A 23,878-nucleotide genomic window follows, 5' to 3' on the forward strand; every position below is an offset into this window, starting at 1 on the left:
CCTCATATTAACATTTACGCGTCAATCGTCGTCCGCTTATCGCCTCCAGGCACTCGCTCCTCCCTCCACTATCGTGCAAGAAAACTTGAAACCAGACGGAAAAGAAACAAATAGAGGTACAGCGCCAGATACCATGCATGCTGCTGTGCATCTTTGCTTTCAGCTCAACGACAAACGCCGAAGATGGTTGCAAGGCCCGAGCCATTGCAAGTATGAAGTTCTGTCAAGTTGGCGTCTTTTCAACTCCGGATTAGGTTTCAACGCTCCCACCATTATTCTTATTCTCCTCCCCGCGGCCGCCATCCCCGGCTCCAGATTTTTCTCTCTTTCGCTTTTGATCAATCAAAAGCACTCCCACTCTGCAAAAACGCACCATCTCGCGCTGCGGTCTGCGAGAACCAGGCCTCTCCACACACCCCTTTCACCTACTTTGATGACCGTCTCCCACACAGTCCCGTCTCCGCCCTCTTTCTCTCCTTCCCGTGCGCCGCCTACTCCCGCCCCCGTCGAACACGACAGCATATGGTCGCTCTTCCTGACAAGTCGGAGAATCTTACCCGAAGGCGACTGGACCGCAAGCTTGGCGGGCTTCGAAGAGCCTGATGAGGAAGATCCAATACCAGCAGATGCACCATTGGACGAGTAGGTTTGGGTCTTGGGGTCCGAGCCGGAAGACGAAGCACTGAAGATGGACCCGGCGTTGCTGGCAGATGCGGAAACCATGGAAAGTGCAGATGTAGGGCGAGTGAACGGCAAGGGGCTCATGCGACCACTGATTGGGGTAAGGTTGGAGCCAGCAGATGCCGACGCGTGGTGGCCGTACGCCGTATTGGCGCTGAAGTAGGAGCCCGTGGAGGCCGGGTGCTGACGCACGGTGAAGACGAAGGTGTTGTTGATGGCGAGACGCGCGCATTGTGGTTGCGCTACGTACAAGTCATGGCGCTGGGCATGTGGAGTTGGATGGAGGGTAAGGAACTCGTAGGGAGGATTCTCGCCTGTGTGATTCAAGGGCAGCGCAAAAGCGAGCGCGTGCGGGTTCGACTTGATTGAATGCTTTGAAAAGTGTTAGATTGCTCATCCAAGTGGCATGTGGCACGGATTGATGAGAATATACTCACCCGCAAACCTCTTTTGCCCACGTACACCTTCAGGGTCGCCTGGCCCTCATCACCGGGCAAGAGCGCCTTGACCGTATATCTCTTTCTTCCACCAATCCACTCAGGTTGGCAAAGAGCCTTCTTGGTGCATGTGTCTCCGTTTTCAAACAAGTCGCCATCGCGGTCCCTCTCTAGAACCCTAGCTTCGACCTCTGCCAAAGCCTCCACGTCTTCAGGCACAAAAAAATGAATGTGCGCCATCTCCAACTTTTCGAGATTGAGTAGACTGGTGTCGAAATCCACAATTTCAACTTGATGGTGGAAATAGGCCGGACAGGCGCACGGAAGCGCCATGAGGACTTCGTGCTCGAGCGGGGGAACAATGTGCTGCTGTTCGGGCAGTAGCGGAACGTGTGTGAAGCAAATCTGGCTTGGCCTGGCAAGGAAAAATCCTCCTTCTGCCTGAGTGCTCGGAGCGCTGCTGTACGCGCTGCGCTTAGGGTTCTTGGGACTAGCCAACGAGCAGTCCATGATGCGCCATTCACCGTCAACTATGACAGCGTTCCACCAATGATTTGGATGCGCGACCAGGTCAAAGTCGAGGACCTCTCCTGGCGCTTTCAGGTAACCACGCACAACTTCTGCATGGATTCCAGCAGCCGCACACATTTCAGCCACAAGAGTTGCAACCTCTTGGGTTGTGCCACGCAAGGTTTGAATCACACGCCGAGTATTGACGCTGCCCTCAAAGTCTTCTTCCCAAGTGATACGCTCAGATACCCAGGTGAAGATAGCCCTCAACCTTTGCACCTCGCTCCGGTAAGGGCGGCAGACGAATCCTTGAGCGAGGCTGGCTGGAGTGGTCATGACGGGAAGACCTTGGATGAATCGCGTATTCTTGTCGACATTGGCCAGATTGCACTGTGTGAAGTCCGTGGGTGATTCGACAGCCAGGCCGTCCAGATTCTCGTCACCCTCCATGGTGTCTTCGAGCACCTCAATGGGGTTGATTACAGCAATGTCGTTCATCTGGCATCGTTCAGCCCGCTCAATCCGCTCATTCTTGCTCAGCGAGTTCGATCGATTGACGTCTCTCCGAACCTGGACCCAATCCGAGGTACCAAGACCCATGTCTCTTGTTGGACTAGGCGCAGCAGTACCGCCTGCAATGGATGTGACTCCGTTTGGCATGACACTGGCCCGAGAGACTGGCCTGCTGGGACTGCTTGAAATTGTATGCCGAGCACTCGCAGCGCCTGTCTTTGCCGACTCAACCATTCTCTTAAAAAAGTTGCTCTTCCTCGGCTTTGGTGAAGACAAGCCTCCGAGGAGGCCTCCTTGTTCTCCAGAATTGTCGACAGGTTGCTGCGTGGCATGGCTCGAGTGGTAGCTGACCCCGGTGAATGGTGTTTCCGGTCTGTTGTCCGACAATCCCATTCCGCTGTCCATTCTGGTACGAGAAACGTCTACAACACTCTTCGATCTTTCCCGATCCTTTTCGCGAATGCTGCCTCCAATACCCCATTTTCTCCTGGCGAAGCTACCTGCGCTCGTCATGCTGACCCCGCCCAAAGAGGTTCCGCTCCATAGTGTGTGACTCGTGCTGTTTGACGTGTCTGTGCTATTCGTGGCGTTAGAGGATGCATTCGTGACTGTCGTTTTGTTCGTAAAGGTGCGTCCAAGCCCCTGGCGGGCGATTTCGTACGCCGATTTGCGGTGCTTGAGACTTGGCTTCGACTCCAACCTCAGACCTCCCATGGAACTCCGTGGTCGTGCTTGAAAGAAGGACGTAGAGCGCTCTGCCCCGTGAGAAGTCTGTGGGCGATTTTCGGTCAAAGTATTCTTGGGGGGAGGGGCCGGTGGAGCATCGTTGGCTGAAGGAAAGAAAAGTTCGTCTTGAGGCCCTGTGGTCAATGACTGCATACTCTGCAAGTGCTCTTCCATCCGCTGGAGATAATTTCCAACCTGCGGTGGGCTCTCTGGCGTAGGAGCAAACGAGTTTGACCGAGCCAAAAATCCTTCTGAGCGCCCATTCGCACGCCCTTCTTCCTCTGTATCGAATCCTATTGAGGTCACAGGCCGGCGCTTATTTTTGGGCGTTAGAGCTTCTCCAAACTCATTCATTGCAGACCAAGTGTCGCGTGTGCCCTTTTCTTTTGTAGGAGAGGGACTCTCAGCCCTAGATACTCCCATGTCTTTGAGAAGGGATTGGACGTCATTCATAGCGTTGGTCAATGGCGAAGGCGTCAGATTTGCACCTGGGCGCGCTCGCGGGTCTTCGCGGGGCTCAGGAGTTCGGAGGGCGTTTCGATTTGGCTCACGGCTCGTTGGCTCTGGCGACGGGACTCGGCTTGTAGTGAACCTGCTGCGATGCGGAGGAGGCGGAGGAGGTGGCGGTGACTCTTCACCCACTTGCGTTTCAAACGGCGCTGGAGATCGACCTCGGGATACCGGTCTGAAGGACCCATGTTGAAGATCTGGAACGGGTGAGTATGCTCGATACTGTTGAGGAGGTCCCGGAGAAAGCGCCGGGGACGGTGCGTAGAATTGATCCGGTGCTGGCGATACGGCACGGGATATGGGCCTGTGTTGCTGTGGACCTGGAGATATTGCACGGTAGGTACTGGGAGGGGCGGGAGAAATAGCCCGCAAGTCTCGAGGAGGAGCAGGCGATACGGCACGGTATGCAGATGGCGGAGCAGGAGACACCGCACGGTAGGTAGATGGCGGAGCGGGAGACACCGCACGGTAAGTAGACGGTGGAGCAGGAGACACCGCACGATACATCTGTGGCGCGGGCGATACAGCGCGGTAGGTCTGCGGCGGCGCAGGGGACACAGCACGAGATCTTGGAGCTGGAGAAATAGCGCGATACTGCGAGGACTCCTGTCGTGGTGGTAGAGGAGATGTGGCTCGAGACGGTCTCAAGCTTGAGCCTGTGCGCTCTGGCGCAGGCGAAACTCCGCGAATTTTGCTGAGCGTGTCGTTGGAGCCTCGAGGAGATGGGTTCGGGCTATGTCCAGGCGGAGTGGCATGCTTCATGCTCGAATAAGGCCGGTGCTTCTTCAGGCTATCTGTACGATCAGAGCTCAATGAGCCTGACCCGCTTTTTTCCAATCTCTCTCTTGCCGCGGCAGCTGGGTTTGGACTTCCTGCATTGTAGTAGGCTGTGAAAGGCTTTCTAAACATGCTCTTTTGCTTTTGGGGGACCTGCTTTGGGGGTGCCATGCTGTTGCTGCCATTTCTGCTCATGGCGAGAGGCGTGGTGTTGCGACTATTTCCGGGCCAGAGGCTTTCGTCGAGAACCTCGACGAAATTGGAAGGGAACAAGCCCACGGCATGCTTGTTGCGCTTCAGTCGGCCCATCCACCAGGCGCCATCTCCGGCATTGAGGCATTCAATTAGGTCGCCCTCGATGAAGCCCAGGTCGCGCTTGGTCTGTGGCGCAGCTGTCAGCAAGGTGGGCGAATTTTTGTGCAGGCCAACGTTACCTCTCCTCCCCACGAGTAGGTGGCCTTGCACCAGCATGGGAATTTTGTTGGCAGCGCAGGCGCAGCTGGTGGCATGGCAGGCGAGCAGCAGAACCGCAAGTTGCGGCTCTGAGCTCAAGGCGGGTGTGAAGCTGAGAGGCCAGTCGAAGTCGGGTCGGGTCAGGTCAGGTCAGCCAAAAAAAAAGACGCGCAGGGCCATTCGTGTTTGGCGACGCGATGCAGCAGCGAGGAGCGAGCGAATGGGGACGAGGGCGGAGGCTGGCGGCGGCGGCGGCGGAGGTGATGCGGGATCGATGTTGTACTCGGCAGCCAGTTCAGCGGCTGGTGGTCGTCTGTTTACGTCCTGCCTGTTTGGGTGGCGCCTGCCTTTCCTAGGCGACGGCCCCAGGATCACCGCCGTAAGGCGGCGCAAGGGGCTCGACCTCCCAACCCAAACCATCTCATCCTCCACATTGCCGTTGCACAGCACCGCGTCTTGTCCTGTCCCGCGTCCTGCCCTTCTCCAAAACATCTCGCCGCCCTTGCTGGCCGTTTACTTGTCACCATTGCTTGATGTTTACGCATGCACTTTATGGCCACTCATTGCCCCCTCCAATTCTTCAATTGCACTACCTCCGTCATCATTCCGCATCATTCCAGACACCCGGTTGACCACTATTGCGTAGTCGGCTGACTCTGACCCTGTCCCTGACCCTGACCCCGTCCCCTTGTTGCCGCACCTCTTCCCCTGAAACCACCTCTGCCCCTGCCACGGCCGCGGCCTGCAGGCGCGTCCAGGCTCGCCGGCGGAGCTGCAAAGTTGTAGTTCTGCGGCGTGAACTGGACGGTGTTCTTAACCAGCCCCTCGTCCACATTGTCAACCACCGTGTAACCGCCTCGGTTCGCCTGCGTTGCACCACCTCCACGACCTCCGCGCGGCACAAATCCGTTTCCGCGCGGCGCAAAAGTCCCGTTCGCTCCGCCTCGACCGCGACTCGCATATGGCGCACCGTTCATTGCCTTGGATTCGCCTGTCGGCGGGGCGGAGTGGCGGATCGGAAGCGACTGTACCTGTTGCTGGGGAGCCTGCACGCCATTGCCATTAATAGGCGAGGCAAACCCTCCGCGACCGCGACCACGCGCGCCTCCTCGACCGTTGCCACGCAGAGCACCGGTGAATGAGCCTGGCAGCGGTGCAGGTACCGGGGCCGGCACATACTGTCCCTGGCCGCCAGCAGCAACAGGCGCACCATACGCAAGAGGCTGGGGAGTCGACTTTGGACGCTTGGCGCTGGCTGCAGTCGACATGGCCACGCACTGTCGCTCGCTCAGGTTGAGGACTGCAGTGTTCGGAACGGTGGAGCCACGGAAGGGGGTGCACCTATCTCCAAGCGAAGTGCCACTCATGAAAGTAGTGTCAAAGACGACGTCCAACAAAGTCGTCCTGGCAGTGCGTGTCATGCCAATGACAGTGCCACGCTGCCCGATGGGGACTCTGCCAGAATCCAACACATAGACAACACGGTCGCCAAGGGTGAACCTTTGAGAGCCAATCACTTGCTCCGCGTCAGTCGGCTTCAGGAGCGCCTGGCGAGGGACGCCCCTGATCTTTTTGCCCTCTGGAGGAGGCGAGTTGGCCAGGTTCTCGTCGGCAGCAGCCTCAATTTCCTTGACCGCGTCCGAGTCGAGTTGCTCGGCTTCCAGCGGCACCTTTTGGAATTTCTTCGATTCGATCGACTTCAACCATGCTCCAATCTCCTTCATCTTTTGCTTGGCAATGTCCTCGGGGTAGAAGTCCGTATCTTCGTACATGTCCCCCTTAGGGTTCGCCTGGATGACTGCGAAGAACTCCGGAAACTTGACCATGTACTCGCAGATGAGATTCACGGCCTTGGGACTGTACTCCCAACCAGTTTCTCCCTTGCGAGAATAACCCAAGACCTTCATCTTCTTGGCCTCGAATTTCAGATTCAGGCCTAGATTCAGCCGCAGACCACTCGAGTTGACCGAGAGGGCTGACGTGATCTTGCTCAAGGCCAACGGGTTCATCCTCAGTTGCCTGGCAACGGCGTATGATGGCTGGTAGGCTTGCTGAGACTCGACTCTTTTGACGACTTCTTTTCCAAAGTCTCTCTCCTTGCCCTTCATCGTCAAGACCCAGCATTCAGCCTTGTCGTCATGGTGAGCCAGGACCTCCAAGGGTCGCCCGTAGGCAAAGTCGCCGAGGAAAAAGGCGCGCGAGCCGATGGGGAATTCCTCTGCGATGGGCACCGCGGCCCTCTCCAAGAAACGTTGGTCAGCGCTGACAACTTGGTCAACGATGGCCTGGGACGCGTAATCCGTCTCGAGGCCAGAAATCACGCCGTACTCCTTCACCGTCGCGCCATCATGCTCCTTTTTGAGCCCCTTGAGCATGTCGACGTGCAACACCGATTCGACATCGCCAATGTCAATTCCCAGTTTCTTGTTGTAGAAGCTCTCGATACGGTCTGACTTTTTCTTCCAGTCCGAAATTTCTTTCGGGCCATGGGGGATAGAAATGACTTGACCGCCCTGCTCCACGTAGTCGAAAAGCTCATCCGAAACCTTCACGACCTTGGCTTCTTGCAGGAAGGGATAACCAACGTGAATTGCTTGTCCAAGCTTCTTTTGTGCATCAGAGACCTTGTTGCGTTCTTCAGTGCCCAGGAGAGTGACGACCATACTCTCGTTCCTACTCTCCTGTTGAAAGACATTGACGCCGTGAAACGCCAGGGCGCCGTGGAAGGGAAGGACCTTGAGACTTGGGAAACCGGCAAGAGCATCAATACCGATTTTGACGCCGTCGACGAGACCGACATAGTAGTCCAATCCTTCCATGGTAGGCAACTCGAAGATGTTCTCCACACAGTGACAGTGTGCAAGGTCTGGGAAAATTCCGGGTAGCGAAGATGGGTAAACGAAGTCCAACTCTGGTTGATAAGTGAACTTCAACGACACTCCGAATTCGTTACGTTGGCGTTCATCGTCGGAGAGTTGGGTCTCCTTCGTTGCCATGGCAGACAGCAAGCGCTTCTCCTCGATAAACGGGATCTTAACCACGGCCTCCCACTCCATCTTCTTGCCGTTCATGTCCAGTTCAAAGTCGCGCGGATAAAAGTCGATGATCGGAGAATCTTTGTTTGTCATCAAGTCGTGGTAGGCAGTCGGGACAATCGTTTTGCTTCGATCGGGAAGGACACCCATCAACTGCTGGTAGGGCCGGAACGGTTGACCCAATTTGAAGTTCAAGTTCGCAGTAAGACCCTTCTTGACATCTGCAGATGCTGTTAGCACTTCCAACACTGTGTGTGTAGAACACTCGAGCTTACCAGAGATCATGGGAGCGTAATGATAGCCGTAGTACCAGGGCCAAGAAGCCACACCACGGTAGTAATAGTACAGGACCCACTGCAATCCCTGCACATAGTTCTCCGCCAGCTTCCTCATTTCTTCCTCGTTGTCAACCCCCCAGCCAAGTTTGGACTGGTAATAGTTGTTCTTCCAGTCTTGGTACTTTTCTTCGTACTTTTTCTCCATCGCTGCTTGAACGTCACCAGGTGAGAGGTCTTCAACCTTGGCCTTGTCGTAGCGTTTGAAAACGCGGAAGATGGCGGTCTGAGCCTCTTCATCGTCTTCCTCTTCCTCCTCCTCATCATCGCCCTCGGGCTTTGGAGGGAAAGTCACTTGAATGTGACGCTCGCCCTGATCATCATCCACCGTCTTCCACGGCAAGCGAAGACTCTCTGCTAATTCTTCAACGAACTTTCGATCGCTGGCAGGCAAAGTTGAGGAGAGATCGAGAGGCTGGGCCGCGCCGCTCGGGGGACGGTTGTTGACATACTGCTTGACCTTCTTGTAGAGCTCCTTTTGGTTGGACGTCATGACGACCTGGCCGCGCCTATTGGTACGCTCCATGACGTCCTCGCGTCCCATTTGCTTGCCCTTGAACCATGCAGCATCTTGATTTTCCGCTTCAAAAAAGCGGTATTCCACGTGAGAAAGCTCGTCCAACAAAAGCGCCAATCGCTCAAGATTAATAACGCCGCCCTCGTTGATGTAGCCCTTCGCTTTTGGCAACACCGTTTTGTAAACGTTGAACATCAACGCCAAAGCTCCCTCGTTGATGTGAAGATGTGGGAGGTTGGGAAGGAAATCGTTTCCAACAAAAAACGCCATGAGAATGAAGTCGTCGATGACACGTTCCATGTCAAAAGGAAAGTCCAGGGCACCAGGCTCTTCTAGTTCTTGGAATTCCAGCTCCAAATACTCGCGGACAAGACAGAGATGCAACAAGAAGAAGTTTTGGTGTTCCAGTTCCTTGGATTTCTTCTGATTCTGCCGTCCGAAAGTGACTTCCTCGCGCAAAAGGCAGAAATGTGGGTCGTGACTCAGCAGACCCAACATGATCAGGTCGGCATCGAGACCGTAAAGACAGTGTCTCCTGTTCGGGTCGTATCCAGGTTGCGCCTTGGCTTGGCGAATGTATTCCATGATCTTGTGTTCTCCTTCGCCAGGAACCTCGTGGCCGGAAAGGACAATCTCCACGCCTTGCCAGTCTACATCTTCTGAAACCTTCTTATTGACGAAATACTTGAGGTGTCTCGTCAACCTGGCCATGAACTCCGTTCCGGGTGTAATGCAGTTGCTGTCAAAAGGGGGCTCCTTTGGCATTTCGATGCCCTCTTTGATGGCCTTCTCCCGCGCTTGCTCTGCATCCAGGGCAGTCCTGAAGCGACGAGCACGCTGTTGGTTCATCTTGGCGCGGGGTGCGACACCATCAATCGCCATGAAAAAAAGCTGTTTGGGTTTGATCTTCCCGAACAGGTGCTCAATGTAGTTGAATATGGCGATGAACATCTTGTCCTCAGACATGCGGTGGGTCGGCGAGTCCGAATCATTGTGCGTGCAATTGTGGATGATGCCGTTCATGTCAAGCTGCGCAATTGGTTAGCAATAGGAACGGCGCCGCCAGCTTTGACTCACGTAGAGACAATCGAACTCTGGTATCCGATTCTCCGCAATGAGCTGGGAGATGGTCGGATACCGCTCAGAAAGCCATCGGAAAAACTTGGGAACACCCATGATGCCAGTGTAGGAAGGATGTCAACGGACGCAGAATAGAAGCGAAGTTGTTGACGCAGCTGGGCTGCGGGGAGAGAAACAATATGGCGGTGGGATAACTGATGGCCCAAGTGAAGGCGCTTGAGCGAATAAAGCGAAAGCAAGAATGAACGACCACACGAGCGTGTAGTCGAGGGTGTCTTGATCTCGACGCGGAGTCTTCGAAGAGAGAGAAGGAAAGGCGGAGGCGACCCCAGGCAGGGCAGCTAACATCATCGCCGGCCGCCAGGCCCGTGCGGCACGTTGCCGATCTTCCGGGGATCAGCCGGCGCAGATGAGCTTCACGCGTCCGACAGCTGCAAGCGCGTCCGCCTCAACACCATCGTGTTCGATTCCGCGCCACAAACCACTGCCACTCGCAATTATGGAAGATCGCAGGATGATGGGTATGTGGGACTTGCTGCTCTCCTTCTTCCATTCTCCATACACAGAAACACTTTATTCGAAGCTTGGAGACATTGCTTATGCGCGTTGGAATCACAGATCCCGAGGAGCAGGCCCGCGAGGCGGACGAGGAGCTCGTTGAAGCAAAGGTGGCGAACGAGGAATACAAAATGTGGAAGAAGAATTCGCCCTTTCTCTACGACGTCCTCTTTGCGTGAGTTGCGCCGCTCTCGATGACGACTCGGACGAAAAGTTGACACCCAGGCAGCCAGGCTTTGGATTGGCCTGCTTTGACAGCGCAGTGGCTTCCTGACAAGCAGGAGTAAGTCTGATGAAATCAGAATTCCTCAATTCCTCGACTGACGAGAATGACAGAGTCCCCGGCTCCAACCTCGCCAAGCACCGTTTGATATACGGCACCCACACCTCGTCCAAGTCCCAAAACTACCTTCACATTGCTTCCATTGAGATACCCACCCTACAAGCTCCTGACCCATCCGATTACGACGCCCAGAAAGGCGAAATAGGCGGCCATGGCGCGGCCAAGACACCCTTTCAATTCACGACGGTCCAGCGCATCAACCACCCCAGCGAGATCAACAAGGCTCGATACATGCCGCAGAACCCCAATCTCATTGCCACATGGTGCACGGACGGAAGAGTCCTCGTGTTCGACCGGACCAAGCACAGCAGCGAGCCCGACCCCAGCGGTGTCTCGAAACCGGATATTGAGCTGGTTGGCCACGAAGCCGAGGGCTTTGGCCTGAGCTGGAACCCACAGGAGGAGGGATGGCTAGCTACCGGCTCGGAGGATTGCACCGTCAGGCTGTGGAACACGAAGGGAGATTTCAACAAGAACGACCCGACGATTCGCCCTGCGAGGACGTTTGAACACCATACCGCCATCGTCAACGATGTGCAGCACAATCCAATCAATCCCTTCCTGTTGGGCTCCGTCTCCGATGATCTCACGCTTCAGATCCTCGACACTCGCCAAGAAACGAACAAGGTTGCGCTCCATCGAAAGGACGCTCACGCCGACGCGGTCAACTGCCTGGCATTCCATCCCCACTGGGAATCCATCGTTGCAACGGGCTCATCCGACCACACCGTGGGTCTGTGGGATCTGCGATTCCTGGACAAGAAGCTCCATAGTCTCGAGAACCATACCCAGACCGTCATCAACGTTGACTGGCACCCAACGGACAGCGCAGTCCTTGCTAGCGCCAGCGTGGACAAGCGCATCAACTTCTGGGACGTCAGCAAGATTGGAGAGGAACAGACTCCAGAGGAGGCTGAAGACGGCCCGCCAGAGCTGTACGTATTGATAGATCAACATGGTGCGCATTTTGCTGACTGCAACACACGAACAGGCTCTTCATCCACGGTGGCTTCACCAACAGCGTCACCGACTTCAGCTGGAACCGGAACGATCCGTGGTTCATGCTCGCCACGGCCGAGGACAACCAACTGCAGATTTTCAGGCCGGCGAGGACCATTGTGCAGGCGCCGCAGAAGAAGGTGACGAACAGAGACATTTCCGAGTAGTCAAGTCTAAAATGATGCGAGTTGAGGGCGCGAGAGCTGGCTCGCAAGTGCATGGCGTTATGGCGGGACTCATTAGGTGGGAGAAGGCAGGACTTTAGAGCCAAGCACAGCAACGGGGCGCCTGCTTAATCGTCAGGAGAAAGGCCTGGCTAAGCGCAGGATCAAAAGTACGCAGCTTCAGGTCTGCATTAGCAATACTTGAAAATGGGATTCAAATTTCAAAACCTCCCCTAACAAGGCCGTCTGCCTTTCCTCCACCCACAGGTTTCGAGATTGTCCAACTCTTCGTTTCCTTTGGCAGGCCTTTGTATTCTACTCCATCCGACCGCTTGACGAATGAGCGTAGCTGAATCCACTCCCCCCCCTTTCCGTACTTATGCCTTCCCTCAATTTCCTGTGCTGTGCAGCTTGTAGAATCTGTGTCAAGCATTCTGTTCGCGTCTTCCGTTCCTTGCTGTGCTTGCTTGAGACAAGTAAGCGATAGTCCAACCACGGAGCAATGCTTCTCAGAGTCGATATGCAGAACCACTGGCCCAGGAGTTGGGTCCTTCTTAAGTGCTGATATTGGTTGGTCCAAAAAGGCTGGGCGTAGCCTGAGCGTTGCTTGTGTCGGCTTCAGAGCTGCTTGGAGCAGACAGAGAGTGACTCGGGGCAGCACCAGCAGAGCCAGGCTCGGACTCGGCAGCCTTCTGCTCATCACGCAACTTCTGGGCGGCCTGCTGAGCCTCAAGCGTAGCCCTGTAGCCCTTGAGAACGTCAACGTAGCCAAGCTTGTTCTTGAAACGCCTCTTCAGGTCCTCGTTGTTCGGCAGCGGGATGGGCTCGCCAGTGCGCCAGTTTACGTAGCCCCAGAGCATGAAGTCGACAAAGCAGCGGTTCATGTCGAGCTGGCGACGGACGCACTCACCAAGGAGCAGCTCGTCGGGACGCAATAGCGGCGGGCGGCCCGGTGTCCAGTCCTCGCACGAAAGGCTGCTGATCTTGCTCGCGGGCACGCCGAACATGGGGAGGTTCTTGGGGTTCTCAAAGCCCGGCGGCGCATAGTCCCACTCGACAACCATGGTGAGCAGCTCCGTCTGCGTGTTCAGGCGCCAGCCGCGGAGCGCCTCCCACAGTGGCTCGAGGCTGCGCTGCGCCAGGAGCAGCTGGGAGAGCACGCACTCGCCGTCACCAGTTATAGGGTCTGAGAAGCGCATGTCGAGCTTCATCAGGAACATGAGGGCGACGAACAGGTCGCGATTGTGCCAGACGCGGTCGTTACGGATCAAGCTGAGCCGAAGCGCGGTGCGCGGAAGATCCAGTAGCATCCACATTTTGAGCAGGACCTCTTGAATGGGGTGTGGGAACCGGTGGCCCTCGAGCGCCATGGCAAGAAGAATGTCGTGAGAGACGGCTTCCCGAAAGGCCACCATCTGCAGCCACTTGGGACTAGGCACCACGCGTCCGCGCTGGGTTGGGTCTTTGGGGTGGGGACGGAGGACCGGGTCAACGATGCAGAGACTGCGACGGAAAGTGTACGGTGTGATTCTCATAGCGAGCGGGGCGTGAACACGTGCGAGGGCCAACATATACGTAGTCATGTGCGAGTTGACGAGGTAGTAGAACTTCTTGCTGATGCAGTACATGTTCAGGAAGTCGTTGACTTCCATGTGCCTGGCAACGTTGAGAGTGAGGTCGCTTTGGCTAAATATGGCCTCAAAAAGGTTGAAAGCGCGTGGGCGGAGGCCCTTGGTGGCGAGATTGGCTTTGCCAAATAGAGGGAACGATTTGCCTGGCCTAGTAGCTTCAGGGGCCATGAGCTTCCTCATAGGTGAGATCAGGCTTGTGACCGGTCCGTTCGGCGGCGACGAGAGAACATCTTGCATCGGAATATCCTTGGGAGGTGGCGTGGGAGCACGTTCTTCGACATCTATGGCTCTGCCTTTGCCTTTGTTTGTGAAGCGGACCGGAGGATCCTTGGGTGGAGGCGTCGGAGGGCGAACTTCAGCGTATGTCGCCCTACCTTTGCCCTTTCCCGAGTAGTAGGCGGGCTCTGGTTCATGATAATCTTCAACATATGCGGCTCTGCTGTTGCCTTCGACCGGGTAGGAGATGTCTGGTTGGTAACCGGTTCCTTGTTGGGTGACGAAATGACTGCCAGAGCTGCCTTGAGCCTCGACCAAGACTGAGAGGGGAATATGGTTGCGTCGTTCTGACAAGTTTGAAGAGGATGGAGTCGAAAAGTTGTTGGTAGAGTGGCTGCTGCCGCTCACGCTGGAGCTGCTAGGATCCTGAGAGTCTGAGAAACGTGAGCTCGATGCCGAAAAGCTCGTGGTAGAGACCGCTTACCTTGGCCGTTGATTTGGTGGTTGCTGTGACTGGAAGCCCCGTCGGGCGCGTCCGTCATCTCATGATCCTCAGAGGTATTTTGCTGCTGGTTCTCAGCAGTGGGGACGGGGGCCTGTGAAAACCCCTTCCCAAACATCTTGAAGGGAATGTTCAAATTGGGATGTTTCTCGGTTCTGTCCAAAGGGAGAAGGCGTGTTGTTTGGTGGAAGCTGTTTCGGTGGAGGAAAACAGAAGCATACCTTACACACAGCTCTTCGCCGACACCATGTTACGCAAGTAGGACTAGCGGGTGATTAGAAAGGTTTAGCGCCACCTGGTTCGAAGCATGGTAAACTGAAGTGAAAATGACAGAAATATGGGGTGCTCTGTATCTGGAAACTGACATCTTCGTTATTGATAGATGCCAGGATTCCAGACAAGGCATGTGAACATCATAAAGATAGAAGCGGCAAGACAAAAACCCCGTTCCATTTCGTTAAAGCAGTAGACTACCACAAATCATTTTCGAAAGATGGGGTATAGAGGCCGCGAGGCTGGATGAGTCTCCATCTACTGGAGACTGAGCGCCTGTTGAAAGGCACGGCAAAATCTGCTTGGATGCAGTGGTTAATAGTACAGATGCAAGATGTATCACGCATCAAAGCCATGCCGCCGCCCGCCATTGTGGTGGATGAGCACCGTAGCCCCTCCAAACGCCAGAGTTCGAGCCGAGCAGTAACGCCAAACCGGTAATTGTATCCAAGACCATGCAATAATTTTGGGATGCGCCTAGCGTCTCCCGAAAACGAGGTTGAGAAATTCTTCCCGGGTTTTCGCTCTGGAACGCATAGCACCGAGCATGCAGCTAGTGGTTGTCGTGGAGGTAGTCTTTTCAACGCCGCGCATGACCATGCAGAGGTGGCTTGATTCCATGACGACGGCGACACCTTGGGGTTGGAGCACCTCTGAGAGAGCAAGGGCAACTTGCTTGGTGAGGCGTTCCTGGACTTGCAATCGTCGCGCAAACATCTCGGCAATCCGAGCAAGCTTTGAAAGACCCAGAACGCGGCGATTGGGAATGTATCCAATGTGCATCTACGCAAGTAAGCCAACGAGTTGTATCTCTGTGCCAATGTGATTCTACCTTTCCAGTGAAGGGGACCAAGTGGTGCTCGCAGAGCGAAAACACTTCGATGTCCTTGACAATGACGAGCTCGTCGTGGTCCTCGTGGAAAACTGCCCTGTTGACGATATCAAAAAGATTCTCTTCGTAGCCCTTGGTAAAGAACATCATGGCTTTGGCATATCGTTCCGGGGTTTCCAAAAGACCCTCGCGGTTAGGGTCTTCGCCCAGGCATTCGAGTATGGTCCTGACTGCGCCAGAGAGCTTTGCCAGACGCTCTTGTTTCTGTTCTTCGGTCGCTTCTTTGCGCTCCCTTGTCCCCAGACCTGGCGTAGCCTCAGTCAGTGTCATGAACATTGTACCGATGGAAGGGAGTTCTCACTGGGCCAGCTCAGCCCGTCAAAGTCTATCGTCGGGTGTTGTGTGAAAGGGCTTTGAGGTCTGCTTGTTGCCAGTGGCGTGAGAGGGCCCGCAGTGTCGCGAGGATCACGAGCATGCTCCTCGTCGAGGCCGTTGACGGCCGCAGCCTTTCCGTTGGCCGAATCCACCTTGGAGTGTATTTGGGGCTTCGCGTAAACGCCGTTCGGTGCTGACAGGTCTATGGGTTGTCTGGCGCTGCTCAAAGTCTGGATTGAGGCGTAAAGATTCTCGCGTTCCTTGCGGTCCCTGGCTTCGGTGTGCGTAAGGCCGTTGGAGACGTGCGGAGGGACTGCGGAGAGCGGCTGGGGGTGCTCTGGTTCCATTGCGGCAAAATTCTTTGGGGACTGGTTCGGCCGGATTGGTCGTGGATTTGGCGGTGGTATTGTTGAGCGGAAAACGGGAGCGATGATACAAAGTCTACAGGGCCATGGCTCACGGGGCGCAGGTCGAGGTCGGGCACTTTTTCGCAGTCGGTCGTAAGCTGCCTGGGACAGAAAAGATGCTATGACACATGTCCGTCGTCGGGGGACGGGAGTTTTCCATTCTGTTTGACCGCCGGCGAAGCCCAAAATGACGTTAGCGGTTAGAGCCGTACGTCGCCAAGAAGGCTCCCCGCCGCAACACTGGCCGACCCGACGAGTCTTGGCCGCAGCTCCTCACAACCTAACTGCACCCCCCGCCTCACCATCAGCTCTGGACCAACGCCTTCGCCATCTTCATCGCCATTCTTCCCTGCGCTGGCCACCACGGCTTCGCTCCGCCTCCCTCGCTCGCTCGCGCCGGGTGCGGCCTTCAACTCGGCATTGACGACACCACAAACGCGACAGCTCAGCATCCACACTGCCCTGCCCTCACGGGAACCTTGAGCCTCGACCGGTCGGCCTAGGTGAACCCTTGCTACGACGACCATTTCCAGATTGACGTTGCGATACGCGATGGGAGGCATCGGTGTTCTCGCCCGGCGGTCTGCGCGGAAGCGCCGTGGTGTTTCCATTCCGCAACTAGGGGCGGGACATGGCTGGAAGTTGGATGCTGAATGCTCGGATGGAAGCTGTTTTTCAGACTTTAGTTTCTGCTCTACTAACCCGCGCCGTGAGCTCCCTCGTCTAGGGATGCTAGGTGTCTTCGCATATGGAGATGGTGGCTGGGAGTCCAGCTACGCTTTGTCGTCAGCCGAGGCATCGTCACCTTGAGCTTGAAGACTTGTCTCGGCGCATCGCAAAACGAATCGAACGACAGCATTTGCTGCCGCCGCCAACCTCGAGCCTGGACTCAAGCTGACCCACCATTGATGGGGGCGCCGTGCGACTCAACCCAGGCTGGCCGGCCTTCAGCGAGCGTTTGTGGAGAAAAAGAATGTCTGTTGAAGCGGTACATTGTTGCAAGTACATTGACGTGTAAGCTGGGCGATTTGGGTCCTGGCTGAGGACGCTTCATGAAAGAACAACACCAGCTGCCACAGTCGAGGCCAAGCCGAGTCTTTGGCATCTCCGCGCCGTGGAGGTTCCTTGACATCTACAGCATCCGTCAGGTGTTCAGCTGCCGTGGCCGCACCGATTCTGATTGCATTGAGGATCCCCACACACGACGCCGTGCACCGGCAGCCAGTCGGACGAGATTCACAGTCGTTCGGCTTGAATCGCGCAGCATTGTTTCGTAGATAGCTTGGATGTGGCGGTTGGCAGACGGCACGTGAGAAGCGGAGCTTGGATGTGGGCGGCGGACGGCGGCAAAACACAGCAACAGTGCACGATTGACGGCATCGATTGAGTCGCTCTCTCGACTCCAAGGCTGCGACGACGCTTCGCTCCATACTGACACATTCTGAAGATTTGACGTTGGGACTCTCCGCCGGCGTCAGGCCGCTTAGATCACCGCGACGGCTACGCTTAGCCGGCTTCGGGAGACGGACGGGTCAGAAGCAGAGAGCCTCACCCATTTCGTGCTCTTCACCACCACCTTCTATCGCGCTGCCCGTGGCTCAATCTGACGCTCAAGCCGGCGCGAATCTGCTCTTCCCTTCTTTTTGCCTTTTTTCACCCCGCGTCGCCGGGCCGAGTCGCTGCCTCGGTGCACCGTCTTCCCATCTTCGCGTCTCGCAAAGCGTGCCCGACACCTGCATTCTGCTCGAAAGAGCTCCATGTCTTCTTGACCTCCATCTATGGCTGGGTCAACGCCGTTGGTAGATCAGTGGCGACCCGAGGAACTAGCACCACGGAACAGAGGCAGGGCCAAGGGTGAGGGTAGCCCGTCGAGAGAGCGGGGACAATCGCCAGCTGCAGCGCGCCGCGGACGAGGCCACGAGAGGAACGCTCCAAGTCGCCAGTCTCCATACCCCGAACACCACCACCGCAATCGTCCACCCAACCACTCGGGCCCACGGTCGCGCGAGAGGAGTAGGAGCAGGTCGCGTCGCAGAAGTCGAGACAGGCGGTCCCCTACGCCAAGAGATCCAAAGGACGACCTCTACCGACCGTTGGGGAGAACCAGAGAATCCGGCGGAGAGAAGCCTCCACGCGAACACAGGCATCGACACGAATCCCCCTCGTCCGCAAAACGACGACGTAGCCCGACGCCCCCCATCTCCAAAGACCATTACAAGCGCTCGAGGCGCCACCGTAGCCCCAGCCTCGAGGGACCGCCCTCGCGTTCCCGTCCAGCGGATAGGCACGGAGACAAAACCTTCTCTCCACGTCCAGCACGCAGCGAGCGGGCTGCAACGCGTCGCTCATCGCCAGACTCCCATATCCGCACCTCGACACGACCAAGTTCGCGCTCGGACGAATCTCACGCCAGACGCGCACCGTCTCCGGGACATCATAAACGAGCTGCCAGCCCCAACAGACGAGAGCCATCACGGAGGGACGATCACCGTCGACGTTCCTCTCCTCGAAGGCATACAAATCGGCGACGGACGCCGTCTGTTGAGGACAGAACCAAGGGTCACAAGCCGTCTTCTGGGTCATTGTTGAGGAGGCATAAAGATACCGACGTTCGGCCATCTCGACGGCCAGTCCGTTCGCCGACCCCACCATCCAAGCGATCTCTATCCCCTCCACGAAGGCGACTTTCTCCTCCGAGGTCAGAAAAAAGACTTCACCACCCTCGCCAGTCGCCGCGGCGCAGAAGCACACGTTCGCCACCGGTTTCAGCACGCCACAGATACGGCACAGACCCTCGCGCTTCCCGCGAGCTTGATCCACCCCGATCAAGCAGACCTGGTTCTCGACGAAGCACGCCGCAGCCTCGAGCGGGCTACGAGTCTGATACTGCAAGGTCCGTCGACGAGGACAGAAGGATGCGGGAACCATATCCCAACCAGGGAAGACCCTCCCGGCCTCCAGTCGACACTCGAAGCTACTCCAATACTCCACCGTATGCCACACCGTCGCATCTTTCGCCTCAGTCACAGTCTCCATACCACGGCGGCAGAGGGGGTTGGAGTGGTCAGCAGCCTTATTACGGAAATCAAGGGTGAGCTTTCAACAGTTCAGATATAACGAACGTGCCTTTTTGCTGATGCGTTACAGATCTCCCCCGCCTGCATATTCCCCTAACCAATCAACGTATCCAGGGAGTTATCCTCCATCGCAAAACTCGTATTACCATCAACCTTCGTATGGCACTCAACAACAACCTGGCTATCAGCAACCGCCTGCTTCATACCGCGGAAACCACGGCGCTTACCGGGGTAATCATTACAACTCTGCAGATCGCCGCTATCCCCCATCGACGTCAACGTATTCAGCCCCACCTGCCAACATGAACCGTGGACGTGGCCATTACAGCAACTTGTCGTGGACGCCTGCCACTGGAAGCAGAGGCGGCCGTGCCCCCATCGACAAGCATCGGAGTCTCATCGCCCCCTCGGCCATGAACATGAGCGGTGGTGCGTCCCAATCCCAAGTCTCGGATCAGGCGACGTCACCGGTAGATGAAGAGGATAATCCCTTTCGGCCATCAAAGGACTTGCGGGTCGAGGACCAGAATTCAAAGGAGGAAATGGCGATGCCGCCACCCACCAAGCCGAGTAGCGACAGTGGTCATGGGCAAGGTGGCACCAAAATCAGTTTCGCTCTCAAGTCAAAAGCGGGACCGCAAGCTGGATCAAATCCCAAGGCAGACTTGACATCAAAACCACGGGAGCCATCTGTGCTCGAAGTTGCTTCGACCAAGGGCAAACCCATTCCGGTTTCTTCGTCAAACTCCAAGCCAAGATTTGATCCACGAAGCGACCCACGCAGTGACCTGCGAAGTGACCCACGAAACGACCCTCGCAACGACCCTCGCAGCGACCCTCGCAATGATCCTCGAACCGATCCTCGAACCGATCCTCGAACCGATCCTCGAACCGATCCTCGAGCCGACCGCCGCTACGACCCATACGACCGCAGGTCTGACTACCGTGCAGAGGACAGGAGGTCAAATCACAGGTACGATGAACGAAGGTCAGACTATAGGTACTCGGATCGTGAGGAGAGAAGACCGGACTACAGGGCCATGGACGACCGAAGATCCGACTACAGAAGAGATGATAGGGATAGGCGGTCTGATTGGGACGATCGGAGGTCAGATTCTGGGGCATCGGCTTTCCGTCCCACGGATTTCAAGGTCACCGAATACAGACACCCAGAGCCAAGAGCGCGGAGGCCCGAGCCAAAACCGCCAGCTCCACGCTTTGAAAAGAGGATTATGAAGCGTCCCAAGCCAAAACCAGTCTTAAAACCAGAGTTTCAAACATCCGACTCTGTCTACTATCGAAAGCCCGGAAACGAATCAGTTGTGGGGTCTGGAACTTATGGAAAGGTTTTCAAGGCCATTCATGTCTACACCAATGATCAGGTTGCGCTCAAGAAGATTCGAATGGAGGGTGAACGAGACGGAGTAAGTTTTAATCTGCATTTCGCTCATTCCAGGCTAACACATTGTAGTTCCCAGTCACGGCGATTCGCGAAATCAAGTTGCTGCAGTCTCTCAATCATGACAACATTGTCAAGCTGCAAGAGGTCATGGTCGAGCGCAATGATTGCTTCATGGTGTTTGAATATCTTTCACACGACTTGACGGGACTGCTCAACCACCCCCACTTCAAGCTTGAGGCCTACCACAAAAAGGATCTGGCGAAGCAACTGTTTGAAGGGCTCGACTATCTCCACAAACGTGGCGTACTTCACCGAGACATCAAGGCCGCCAACATCCTCGTCAGCAACACTGGCCAGTTGAAGCTTGCAGATTTTGGTCTGGCTCGTTTCTACGCGAAGCGCAAGAAGCTCGACTACACCAACCGCGTCATCACCATCTGGTACCGTCCGCCGGAGCTCCTCCTTGGCGAGACACAGTATGGACCAGCTGTCGACATTTGGTCCGCGGCCTGTGTGCTTGTCGAAATTTTCACAAAACACGCCATTTTCCCTGGTGACGGTGGTGAGATCAACCAGCTCGACAAGATTTACAACATTCTCGGCACACCCACGCGAGCCGATTGGCCTGGCATTGTCGACATGCAATGGTTTGAGCTCTTGCGACCAACGGAGCGCAAGCCCAGCACGTTCGAGGAAAAGTACAAGGACCGAGTCACACCTTTTGCTTTTGAGCTTCTCGCAGCCATGTTTCAGTACAACCCAGACGCCCGCCCAACCGCAACTGACGTCCTGGAACATCCTTACTTTACTACAGAATCGCCCCCTCCAAGGCGCTCTGAGCTTGAGACGTTACAAGGTGACTGGCACGAATTCGAAAGCAAGGCCCTGCGCAAAGAACGCGAGCGGCAAGACAGAGAGTCCCGGCGGCGTGAACGCGAAGACGCCCAGCGCAAGGAGGGTGAAAAGCGTCGGGCAGAGACAGCCGACGCGGTTGGAAGCGACCGCGAGGCGAAGCGGGCGAGGCAAGACATCAACACGGGTGATTTCGAGACCAAGGCGAGCGGCAGTGGTAGTGGACTGGACTCTGGGGAGCCCATGGATCATTGACTTTGGTGAAGGAACAAAGGCTGGAAAAGACAAGCGGATTGATGATTTTTGGCCGCCCCCTGGTGCCGAGTGTATGTTTTTGGAGCATGTCGAAGGACGTTGAGCCAAAAGTTGAGCATGAGCGATGGGTGTATATACCACTTGGGCAACCAATTGAAGCTACCATTCAGTTGGAATTGATCTCTTGCGAGGTCTCGATTCTGAATCTGGTCTGCTCTTCTCATTTTCGTCACTGCACGTCAGCGATGAGCTCGACCAGCGTATTATCCGACGGCCGACATTCGTCATTGGTGTTCCTGTTCGGAAGCCTCCCCCTTACCTGCTGTTGACGCACTCCGGGCAGTGAGCAGCTCTGCGGATGTGTCTGATTCGTCGTCAACGAAGAAAAGGGCAGAAACGACATCGCCCCTGAAAAGAGTTTGCGGATGAAAATCTTCTCACACAAGGAAGTGGGAAATTTTTCTGGGCCAAAGATTGCGTACCTCCGCATGTTGACACAATTGTTGACCGTGGAATCAATCCATTGCTTACCCCGATGGTTTGGAAAAGTGCGTTTGGTAAGAATCCACAATCAAGAGGAAGTTCCCATTGCTTCTAGATTGGGTTTTGAGTTTGAGCATTCGACACCGGCGCAAGTTTGTCTTGATAACAAGCTGAGGAGAGTAGGGTGTGAGGGGTATAAAAAGGAGCAGAGAGGCGTCACCCTTGGTCAGAGGACACCAGTCTGCCTTGACTTTATCCCCTGCGCTCCTTTTCCGTGGGAATTTCTCCAACCTCTTGCTGAAGAAACCACCCTCAACTCAGCAACATGGAATTCCCACTCAAAGTAGAGCCCCTGAAGGGCGAGCTCGGCGCCGCCTACGTCGAGCCCAAAGCCGACAAGATCCTCTGGATCCTCCAACAAGACCCCTTCGTCATCCGCTTCCTGCTGCAATACCAACTGCTGCCCGCGCTCATCGAAGACGTCGCGCTGCAGGACGCCATCGAGTTCCGCGCCGCCCACGGCTTCTCGACGTCCAGCCACAAGTGCGCCGCGCGCACCGGCGATGGCATCGACCTGCGGTACGCCGAGGACACCATGTTCGCCATGGATCCCAGGCTGCTGCTCGGCCTGTGCGTTCGCGACCTCATCAGGCCGGCGTTGAACTTCAAGAATAACCCCCGCATCGCGGATTGGCTGGGCCTCACTTGTCCGCCTAGCATTCTGCCGCGGGGCTTTGGTGGCAGGTTGACGTATGAGGAGCATTCGTCGCTGGACTGGATGAAGTTCAACAGTTGCTGGTCGGACCGCAAGCAGTACTGATGTCGGAAGGGGTTCGAGAGTGGTGAGTGAATTCATTTGCCTTTCTTTGATGCTGGAGAAGGCGGGCGAATGCTGATTTTGTTTTGGACTGCAGTGCCGAATCAGAGATCACCAGAACAGGGAATGGGGAAAGCAAGACGACATGCTGGGTCCTTGGGTGGTGCTGAAGGAAGTCAAGTGGTCTGGCAACAGATGCGCATGGGCTCCATAGTCTGGGAAAGGGGCGTTCGGGGAAAGGGGGGAGATGCAACGCGCGGGTCTCTCGTCAATGACAACGGCCGCACGTAGCCGAAGAATGGACATCAGCTACAATTCTCTCGCAGCAACTTCAAGACGCCATGCTTTCAATGATCTGTTTTGACGTTGCCCTGACACCCCCCTGACACCTCCCCTAGATGTGACTACCCCTGAACCCCCATCTCACAACTCGCCCCTCGAGCCAACGCCCCACCATCTCCTACCAAGTCCACCCCAAGTACCCTCTCCCAGTCCAGCAACCCGCCCCGCCCCACACACACCCCACACCCTGCAGTCATGGTGGTGTCGCAGTTCCACAATCGCACTCGCTCCCTGTCCAGCATCGTCCCATCGTATCGCACGACGTGCATGGCCGGATAACCAGCAGCAGGGTACGACATGGAGGAGGGACCGGGACGACGATAAACTCCGTCGACGCCGAACTTGTCGACTGCTAATTGTCCGACGCCCGCCCGCCCGCCCGCCCGCCACCACAGATGATGCTGCTGACGGACCGGAGAGCGTGAAGGTGTCATCTGCCGCCCGGCTGGCCGGATGGTGGCAGTGAGCCGGTGCCGATGCTTGCTGGTGCTAACCAGTGACTAGAGAGGTGGGAAGGACGGTGGATGGACGAGCGTGGTGTGATATGGTCAAAAGTCAGACTGATGCGTTGATTCATCGAGTAGTTCTTGTTCAGCGGCTCGAACAAATGTCAAGCCCCTTCTCTAGACGACCAAGTCTCCCAGAACCCAAACCCCAAGTCTCTGGAAGCAGGGAAAAGGGCGAAGAAAGATGGACAGCAGCTCGATTGTCGAAGTCGAATCGCGGACTGTCTCAATCCACGTGCTGGCGGGCCCGTCGCACAGCAGACGAGCAGA

The 23,878-nt window shown here is 56.1% G+C and overlaps 8 protein-coding genes across 8 annotated transcripts; 2 read left to right on the forward strand and 6 right to left on the reverse strand.

The window, feature by feature from the left end:
* Window positions 1-150: 150 nt before the first annotated feature.
* Window positions 151-4,933, reverse strand: J3D65DRAFT_270394 (cytokinesis protein Cyk3). Its single transcript, XM_066794958.1, has 2 exons — window positions 1,119-4,933; window positions 151-1,053 (listed from the first exon to the last, which is right to left on the reverse strand). The coding sequence occupies exons 1-2, from the start codon at window positions 4,623-4,625 to the stop codon at window positions 343-345; spliced, it is 4,218 nt and encodes a 1,405-aa protein (XP_066658127.1). The 5' UTR covers window positions 4,626-4,933; the 3' UTR covers window positions 151-342.
* A 309-nt stretch (window positions 4,934-5,242) lies between these two features.
* J3D65DRAFT_601276 (XRN 5'-3' exonuclease N-terminus-domain-containing protein) lies at window positions 5,243-9,670 on the reverse strand (the record flags this gene model as incomplete). The annotated part of the gene is made up of 2 exons (XM_066798026.1): window positions 5,243-9,523; window positions 9,572-9,670. 2 exons carry the CDS (start codon window positions 9,668-9,670, stop codon window positions 5,243-5,245), a joined length of 4,380 nt encoding a protein of 1,459 aa, XP_066658128.1.
* Window positions 9,671-10,028: 358 nt separating this feature from the next.
* Window positions 10,029-11,983, forward strand: J3D65DRAFT_617780 (WD40-repeat-containing domain protein). Its single transcript, XM_066799589.1, has 5 exons — window positions 10,029-10,095; window positions 10,193-10,307; window positions 10,362-10,415; window positions 10,469-11,410; window positions 11,467-11,983. Exons 1-5 carry the CDS (start codon window positions 10,074-10,076, stop codon window positions 11,639-11,641), a joined length of 1,308 nt encoding a protein of 435 aa, XP_066658129.1. The 5' UTR covers window positions 10,029-10,073; the 3' UTR covers window positions 11,642-11,983.
* On the reverse strand, window positions 11,871-14,220 carry J3D65DRAFT_656826 (uncharacterized protein). Its single transcript, XM_066802506.1, has 2 exons — window positions 13,970-14,220; window positions 11,871-13,919 (listed from the first exon to the last, which is right to left on the reverse strand). Exons 1-2 carry the CDS (start codon window positions 14,103-14,105, stop codon window positions 12,193-12,195), a joined length of 1,863 nt encoding a protein of 620 aa, XP_066658130.1. The 5' UTR covers window positions 14,106-14,220; the 3' UTR covers window positions 11,871-12,192.
* Window positions 14,221-14,418: 198 nt separating this feature from the next.
* Window positions 14,419-16,067, reverse strand: J3D65DRAFT_617783 (GTP cyclohydrolase I). The gene is made up of 3 exons (XM_066799590.1): window positions 15,454-16,067; window positions 15,093-15,397; window positions 14,419-15,043 (listed from the first exon to the last, which is right to left on the reverse strand). Exons 1-3 carry the CDS (start codon window positions 15,812-15,814, stop codon window positions 14,738-14,740), a joined length of 972 nt encoding a protein of 323 aa, XP_066658131.1. The 5' UTR covers window positions 15,815-16,067; the 3' UTR covers window positions 14,419-14,737.
* Window positions 16,068-17,929: 1,862 nt separating this feature from the next.
* J3D65DRAFT_601280 (uncharacterized protein) lies at window positions 17,930-18,910 on the reverse strand (the record flags this gene model as incomplete). Its single annotated transcript, XM_066798027.1, has 1 exon — window positions 17,930-18,910. One exon carries the CDS (start codon window positions 18,908-18,910, stop codon window positions 17,930-17,932), a length of 981 nt encoding a protein of 326 aa, XP_066658132.1.
* A 1,442-nt stretch (window positions 18,911-20,352) lies between these two features.
* On the forward strand, window positions 20,353-21,625 carry J3D65DRAFT_617788 (kinase-like domain-containing protein). The gene has a single exon (XM_066799591.1). It carries the CDS (start codon window positions 20,501-20,503, stop codon window positions 21,458-21,460), a length of 960 nt encoding a protein of 319 aa, XP_066658133.1. The 5' UTR covers window positions 20,353-20,500; the 3' UTR covers window positions 21,461-21,625.
* A 434-nt stretch (window positions 21,626-22,059) lies between these two features.
* J3D65DRAFT_270573 (uncharacterized protein) lies at window positions 22,060-23,119 on the reverse strand. Its single transcript, XM_066794960.1, has one exon. It carries the CDS (start codon window positions 22,797-22,799, stop codon window positions 22,170-22,172), a length of 630 nt encoding a protein of 209 aa, XP_066658134.1. The 5' UTR covers window positions 22,800-23,119; the 3' UTR covers window positions 22,060-22,169.
* Window positions 23,120-23,878: the final 759 nt, after the last annotated feature.

This window comes from Phyllosticta citribraziliensis (assembly GCF_038025025.1).
Source record: "Phyllosticta citribraziliensis strain CPC 17464 chromosome Unknown J3D65scaffold_3, whole genome shotgun sequence".
NCBI classification, from domain to species: Eukaryota; Fungi; Ascomycota; class Dothideomycetes; order Botryosphaeriales; family Phyllostictaceae; genus Phyllosticta; species Phyllosticta citribraziliensis.

Excerpts from the sequence above, each read along its gene's own strand:
- J3D65DRAFT_270394 (XM_066794958.1), bottom strand. The coding sequence starts at position 4,625 with ATGCTGGTGCAAGGCCACCTACTCGTGGGGAGGAGAGGTAACGTTGGC. Across the intron at positions 1,054-1,118 it reads TGGGCAAAAGAGGTTTGCGG|CATTCAATCAAGTCGAACCC; the intron begins GTGAGTATATTC and ends CACTTTTCAAAG.
- J3D65DRAFT_617780 (XM_066799589.1), top strand. The coding sequence starts at position 10,074 with ATGGAAGATCGCAGGATGATGG. Across the intron at positions 10,308-10,361 it reads CTCTACGACGTCCTCTTTGC|CCAGGCTTTGGATTGGCCTG; the intron begins GTGAGTTGCGCC and ends ACACCCAGGCAG. Across the intron at positions 10,416-10,468 it reads TGGCTTCCTGACAAGCAGGA|AGTCCCCGGCTCCAACCTCG; the intron begins GTAAGTCTGATG and ends CGAGAATGACAG.
- J3D65DRAFT_656826 (XM_066802506.1), bottom strand. The coding sequence starts at position 14,105 with ATGTTTGGGAAGGGGTTTTCACAGGCCCCCGTCCCCACTGCTGAGAAC. Across the intron at positions 13,920-13,969 it reads CCACCAAATCAACGGCCAAG|ACTCTCAGGATCCTAGCAGC; the intron begins GTAAGCGGTCTC and ends CACGTTTCTCAG.
- J3D65DRAFT_617783 (XM_066799590.1), bottom strand. The coding sequence starts at position 15,814 with ATGGAACCAGAGCACCCCCAGCCGCTCTCCGCAGTCCCTCCGCACGTC. Across the intron at positions 15,398-15,453 it reads TGACGGGCTGAGCTGGCCCA|GTCTGGGGACAAGGGAGCGC; the intron begins GTGAGAACTCCC and ends AGGCTACGCCAG. Across the intron at positions 15,044-15,092 it reads TGGTCCCCTTCACTGGAAAG|ATGCACATTGGATACATTCC; the intron begins GTAGAATCACAT and ends TTACTTGCGTAG.
- J3D65DRAFT_617788 (XM_066799591.1), top strand. The coding sequence starts at position 20,501 with ATGGTCGAGCGCAATGATTGCTTCATGGTGTTTGAATATCTTTCACAC.
- J3D65DRAFT_270573 (XM_066794960.1), bottom strand. The coding sequence starts at position 22,799 with ATGAATTCACTCACCACTCTCGAACCCCTTCCGACATCAGTACTGCTT.